This window comes from Trichechus manatus, unplaced genomic scaffold, assembly GCF_000243295.1.
Source record: "Trichechus manatus latirostris isolate Lorelei unplaced genomic scaffold, TriManLat1.0 scaffold00011, whole genome shotgun sequence".
In the NCBI taxonomy this organism is placed as follows: domain Eukaryota; kingdom Metazoa; phylum Chordata; class Mammalia; order Sirenia; family Trichechidae; genus Trichechus; species Trichechus manatus.
The window spans coordinates 25,281,876-25,289,017 of record NW_004443947.1 but is presented as its reverse complement, the minus strand read 5'-3'; the positions used below and the strand labels follow the sequence as shown (position 1 = coordinate 25,289,017).

Sequence of the window (7,142 nt, the reverse complement as noted above, 5' to 3'; positions counted from 1 at the left end):
AATTTCTGTTTGTTAAAGCCATCCACTTGCAATATTTTTGTTATAGCAGCACTAGATAACTAAGACAGTGGCCTACAGAATCACAAAACGAGTCTGTTTGTAGCTGGGATAATTCAGCTTCTGACATAGCTGTAAATGTGGGGCTGCAGGTCAAAGGCTTTGAAAAGAGTTCCCCTTTGCCTCTCTCTTCTATTGCATATGCCAACTACTCACATTCCCAAGTGGCTTCCCAAAGGCCTTAGAGCTTTGAGAACCTGCATGAGAAACTCTGTATGAGTTTCCTGGGGCTGTCATAACAAAGTATCACAAAGTGGATGTCTCACAGTTCTGCAGGCTAGCTGCCCAAATCAGTGTGTCTGCCAGGCCATGCTCCGCCTGAAGTTTCTAGAGGAAGATCTTTTCTTGTCTTTCCCAGCTGCTGGGAGTCCCAGGCATTCCTTGGTTTGTAGATGCATCTTCACATGGCTAACTTTCCTCTCTCTGTGTCTCTGTGTCTATTCTTTTTTATAAGGACACCACTCAAATTGGATTAGCACTCACTCTACTCCAGTATGACCTTATGTTAACTGACAACATCTTCAAAGAACCTGTTTTCCAGACAAGGTCATGTTCACAATACCAAGGGTTAGGACTTCAATATGTCATTTTGGGAGACTCAGTTCAATCCATAACACTCTCCTTTTTCCTATACCCACACCTGCTATTTCAAGAGTCAACTCCAAGGACATTCTGATCCCCATAAATCACAAGGTGGGATTTTTCAGCCGCCCACCACAGCATACTGAGAAGGGCCACCCCTGACACTCCCAAGCCACCAAAGGCCAGAGGCCCCATTGGTCACATCCTCCACCTCTGTCATACACATTTCATTTGCAGAGAAGATCCCTAAGTTTTGCTCACAACCCAACCTGTGTCCCAGTTGATGCCATTTTCACAGAGGAGAATGAGCAAAGAATTAAAAGACCGGGCAGTTGCCACCTGGTGGGATTCATACAAACACACATAGTTCTCAGAATCCTTTTTCTCAAGTCCAACTTTCATCATCTGCTGTTAAAAATTTAATGACTTCCATAGACTCATGAAATTTATAACTTTTTTAATTGAAAAGACTAATATTTTTATAACATATGTTTTAAAATTTATAATCCCATTTCCAAAGTTGTATGATAATTTTTTTAAATTTTGGAATTACTTTCCACATGCATGCATAATTTACATAGTTGATTTGTACCCAGTATTTTGGATTATTCTATTGTCTCTTACCCATATTCCTAAACATGTAAATTTGGGGCTTCAGGTCAAAGGCTTTGAAAAAGAGTTCCTAAACATAAGCATTTTCCAGATTTCTGTATTCTGAATATTCTTTTTTATGTCACTTAAAATTATTTTATACTTATTAAAAGAGATAATTCAGACTTGAGATATTTGTCATATTTGTCATATTTTGTACACATATAAAAAGGAAAATATATCTGAAATGAATTGGCTAAGGTATTTCTAAGGCAGTGACAATGACATCACAACTGCCACTCGCAATTTAATTGATTTCAGAGATGTTAAAAAAAAATAATAATAAACTCCTATGGACACACTTTTGCTTAAGAAACAGAACAATTCCCACCCTGTTGAAGCCCCTTCTGTGCACCTTCTAGAGTGTTTCTCCCTTCTTTCCACCCCATAGATACTCACTGTGAATTTTATCACCCCCGTATTTTTCTCTACACACTTAGCAAATATATACCCCAAGCATATGTATTTTTCTGACCTGCTTTTTTATGCAACATTATATGAGAGTCACCTACGCTAACATGTTCAGCTGCTACTCATTTTTACTGTTGTGTGATATGCACTGTATGCATATACCACAATTTATCAATTCTCCTGTTTGATGAGTATCTGGGCTGTTTCCAGGGTTTTGCTAGTACAAATTGTTTGACAATAAACATTCTCCTAGTTGTCTCCTAGGTATATACCAAGCAGGGGATTTGCTAAGATTAGATCAGGAGTCAGCAAACTTTTTCTGTAAAGGCGAGATGGTATACATTTTAGACTTTGCAGACCATATAATCTCTATGGCAACTACTCAACCCTGTCATTTTAGTGTGAAAGTAATCATAGAAACTATGGGCATGGCTATGTTGCAATAAAACTTTATTTACAAAAATAGACCAGCTGGGCAAGAATGGCCATCAGGCTGTGGTCTGCCAGTTCTTTGGTCTACGTGATAAAACCCCAAACCAAATCTGTTGCCTTCCAGTCAATTCTGACTCATAGCGACCCTATAGGACAGAATAAAACTGCCCTGTAGGGTTTCTAAGGAGTGGCTGGTGGATTTTAACTGCCAACCTTTTGGTTAGTAGCCATGCCCTTAACCACTGTGCCACCAGGGCTCCAGACTTTCCTGTTCTGATTGCCTACAAATATTGAATATCACCTGAATATCCCTCCCTTGAATATTACCTGAGGAACACGAGACCTGTCTTTGCTAAGTCTATGGAGTCGACTGAGCGTCCACATTCAGGGACCTTCAGGGAGGGGGTTAGAAATGGGATGGGGAGACGCTGGTGGTGGTGGGAGCCAAAGGCAGAAAGGGTACCCACACTGGCTTTGCTGGGCATGGGCGGGAGGGGGTACGCTGCTTAACTGGAGACTGAGGTCTCAGGCTGCAGCACCGTTGACATCACAGAAGCCACTGTGAGGTCATTACCAGTCTGTGGGACATAAAAAACCAAACAAAATAATGTTTTATTTGGCATTGTATGGCTTTATTATTTATTTAAACTGCAGTAACAAAAGCTGGAATTGGCTCCCTGGGGATGCTTCCCCGAGCCCTGGCCTCCACTGCAGCTTCCTGCTCTGGCTCCTATTTAAATAGCTTTGGCTTCAAAGGTTATTGTCTCCATGGTCTCAGATGTCATAGTCCCTGTGATCTCCAGGTCCTGGCCATCCTGTGCTTTCTCCATCTTGGCTTCGATGTTGCGCCTCTCCACAGTCTTAGCCACGATGTCCACTCCTCTGTCGTGGGGTGCCGTCGCTGTTCTCGAAGCAGGGATAGCTCTGAAGCTCCTAAAGAAAGAGCCAATCCTGCTGGATTTCTTACCTACAGAAGCTGAGCTAGCTGCAGATCGGGTCCGCTCCGGTTTGTGAGTTGTCCTAGATTCCTTTGGGGTGGGACTGTGGCTTGCACTTTTGTGAGAGGAGGACCTGTGTCCTTTGCCCTTTATATTGCTGTGGCCTTTTTCTTTTTTGTCCTCTCTCGTGGTTCTACGGCTGGCTAAGGACCGGTGGGAGGATGATTTCCGGGTTGACTTGTTCCCACCTGTCCTGTGGTGATGGGAACTTTTCCTAGTGACATTTTTGTCCTTCTTTGCTCTTTCCTTTTTTTCCTTCCGGGCTTCAGCACTGGGCTGGGACACCCTCTGGCTTCCATCCCGCTCACTCATGTACCCTTCACTCTGCAAAGTTGAGACGAGCGGTCCTCCAGCACTTTCTGCGACGGGCTTGTTGGTAGCGGCTACTCCTGCAAACACTACGCTCATGCTGCTCTCTGGGGAGAGATTGGAAGCCGCTGTCGATACAGTGGAACTACCCTGTGTGGTTGTGCTTGCAGCGCCCACCAGGACCACGTTAACACCCTCTGAGGACATGTTGGCAGCACCTGCTATGGCCTTGCTGGATCCAGTTTCTCCTGGATCCTTGGTGGCCACTCCTGCTAGGGCCGCACTTGCCTGTCCTGGGCCTGAAGACTTGGTGATCGCGATGCTCATAGTGCTTGCTGTACGGCCTGCTGTCCCTGCTGCTGCTGCGCTTGCTGTACGGCCTGCAGCTGTCCCTGCTATTGCTGTGCCTGCTGCGGGGCCTGCTGCAGGACTTGTTGCTGCCCCTGCCATTGCTGCTCCTGCTGTGGAACCTACTGCTGCCCCTGCCATTGCTCCTCCTGCTGTGGGGCCTGCTGCTGCCCCAGCCATTGCTGCTCCCATGGCAGGCCCTGGAGCTTTCGTGGCTGCAGGAGGTGTACGAGGCGTGCCATGGAAGGCTTGTTGGATTCCCTCTCCCCCCGCGTAAGCAGAAGAGGTGGCTCCAGACACCTCGCGGAGCTTGCGAAGCCTGACCTCATCCTGATCGCCTTCTCCACGGAGCTCTGCAGTCTGTGCCAACAGGAGGAGAAACAGGTGAAATAGAGAAGATGGAAAATGAGACCAGAATTGCCACTCCTCTTTTCATCCTGGAGCTGAGCAACTCCAGGGCTTACAATTAGAAGAAACTTTGAGATCATCAAGTCAAAGCTCCCATTTGATACAAGAATCCTGTCTACAGCACCTCCTGTCAAATGGCCACTCAGTGTTGCTTGAACAATGCCAGTGCCAGGGAAAGCACTAATTCAGTTTCCCATCCTTGTACACGTTTTTGGAAACCCTGGTGGCGTAGTGGTTAAGAGCTACGGCTGCTAACCAAAAAGGTCGGCAGTTCAAATCCACCAGACGCTCCTTGGAAACCCTATGGGGCAGTTCTGCTCTGTCCTGTAGGGTCACTAAGAGTCGGAATCGACTCGAAGGCATCGAGTTTTGTACACTTTTATTTTAAACACTTGTGCTTATATCTCTGCAAAACAGATTCTTAGGAGTGGAACTGCTGAGTCTAGGGATGTACATATTTTACATTTTGGTGTCTACTAACAAAGTGTGCACATTCACCATTGCTTGTGCACACGTGGGTTATACAGATTTCCATAAAAATCAGCACATGGCAGTCGTAGGGTGGCAGATAACAGCTCAAATGAAGAAAGGACTTCCTCATTGTTAAAAATATTCCACAATAGATGAGCCTCCTTGGGCTAGGATAGTAAGTGTTCAAACAGATTGGACAACCAGGATGCAGTAGAGGGGATAGCAGCCCTAGGGATGAGACCAGAGCAGCTGATACTTAGGGGCTGTCTGAAATTAAGCCTGCGGAACACTTTGGAGAAGCACTCAGAAACTCCCCAGCGTGGGAAGTCCCTTAGTGGTGCCTCGTTTGATGCTGAAAACCAAAATCCACACCCGTTGCTGTTGGGTCAATTGCAACTCATGACAACCCCATGTGTTAGAGTAGAACTGCTTCATGGCATTTTCCTGGCTGTAATCTTTATGGCCTGTGGCTGTCCCTGCTATTGCAGCTTGCCAGGCCTTTCTTCCATGGCACCACTGAGTGGGTTCCAACTGCCAAACTTTAGTAGTTGAGGGCAAACCATGGGTACCACCCAGGGACCTATTTAGCCCCAAGCCCTTTCAAATGCAACACATTTCTCAGCTGAGCCTCAGAGAGCTCCAAAGGCTTTGTAGGACTAGCTTTTAGCTGCTCTACCAAAGAACACTATTCCTTTTTTTTTTTTTTTGTCCCTGGAAATACTTACCGTTGTGCTTTTGTCGTCTTCTGTCAAACACACAGAAGTGGTAGTTAGATCCTCAGTCTGGAGGGTTGGGGTGCTGGTATAGCTCTCCACTGGTGGTCTCAGGAGATAGACTAGTTTTTCCCAATAGCAGAAGAGGTCTTCTCGGGCGTCTGAGGAGGGACATAGCTGCAGGTAGAAAGTACGGCCAGTGGCAAGTTTCAGACGCAACTGCTGTTTCTCGCGATCATGGATGGAGATCTTGACAAACTTCAAGGGAAGGAGCCTGGTGAGCTCTAAGGTCTTTGTGGCCTTGCGGCCTCTCCCCTTGGTGGGCCGGCCATACCCTGCATGCTCCTCACAGACTCTAGCTGGCCGGGCCAGCAACATGACATCAGGCAGGGGGAGGATGGGGCTGGTGGATGCGATGCCCACGGTCACCATTCGGACACGGTTGTGTACATCAATCACCTCTCCTTTTTTGCTGATCTGGATAAAGTCGCTCTCAAACATCGGTGCGTACTTGAAAATGTCATACTCTCCTCCCTTGTACAGCTGGCGTTGCAGGTCCCCCATGGAGGTATTGAACACACCTGTTGAGCGGTAACTGTGGGCGGTGTAATAAGGTAACACACATTCATTGCTCATGGTTCTTTTCTTTCAAGACAGCTCCACCAGCCACAAATCGTGTCCCCGAGAGAGAGAGCAAAGGCCACTGCCCATCTCCCTCCAGGGCTCATGTCTAAATCCCCTGGCCCTACTGCATTTATCCTCCACTGTCCTTTATGACCTCTCACCATCACATACCCCTTTGTCTTAACCTCCAAATAGCCACCTCCTCAGGGCAAGGCCACCAGCCCCCACCCCCCCAACCAAATACCTGCCCAGGTGTAGGTGTGGGTGGACAGGCTGTTCTTTTAAATCAATACGTTGGGATGCACACTTTATGAAACCATTCTGCCTTTGTAAATGTCTGGGTTATTTCCAGTTTTTTGTTGTTGTTGTTACAGATATCCCTGCAGTGATCATCTTCCTGCAGATATTCTGAAAATCGTCTTCCTGAAAATTCTGCTGAATTACTTCCTGGGAATAAATTGCTAGAAGTAGACCATGTGCTTGCTAAGGACTGGAGTGGTGTCTAGAATGTTGTTCTCTGTGTCCCTAGTATATAGCACAATGCTGGCAGGCATGCAGAAGTAGCTGTTGAATGAATGGTACAGTTGGGCTTCTGCTACATATCAGAACCAGACTTCCATCAGCACAGTGAGTTCCAGGATCTGGAGGATTTTCCCACCCATTTTCTCATTTGAGGGAGGTTAATTTAAAAAAAAAAAAAAGGCAAAAATCATAATTACATGGTGAGGAAACTGAGGCTCAGCATTAAGAGTCTCACTCAGGATCAAAGTGTTAGAGTCTAGTCCAGGTCTAATAACACAGGTCAGGGCTTTTTCTCTGCCACCAGCTGCCTGGCTTACCATTATATTCTCATTCTACACCAAATATAGATACGTTAGCAGTTAGCAGTGTGTGTGGGGACTTACAGGGAACCACAGAGATTAGTAGAGGTTGTGAATCACCATAGGATTTCCCACACTGGCATATCAGATGCATCTCTCTTGATATCCACCTGATAAGCCACTGACATTTTATTTCTTTGAGAAGCTCTTTAGAGAAATTATGGCAAAGACACGTTTTTGGAGTTTTTTTTTTTTTTTTTTTTCACTTGACGCAAGGTGATGAATCCAAATTCCCCCTCCTCCGGTTAGAAAACTAC

General features: G+C 46.0%; 1 protein-coding gene across 1 annotated transcript; it reads right to left on the bottom strand.

Moving 5' to 3' along the window:
* Window positions 1-2,867: 2,867 nt before the first annotated feature.
* GARIN3 (golgi associated RAB2B interactor family member 3) lies at window positions 2,868-6,016 on the bottom strand. Its single transcript, XM_004371266.1, has 3 exons — window positions 5,393-6,016; window positions 3,860-4,148; window positions 2,868-3,784 (listed from the first exon to the last, which is right to left on the bottom strand). Exons 1-3 carry the CDS (start codon window positions 6,014-6,016, stop codon window positions 2,868-2,870), a joined length of 1,830 nt encoding a protein of 609 aa, XP_004371323.1.
* Between the last annotated feature and the right edge of the window lie 1,126 nt (window positions 6,017-7,142).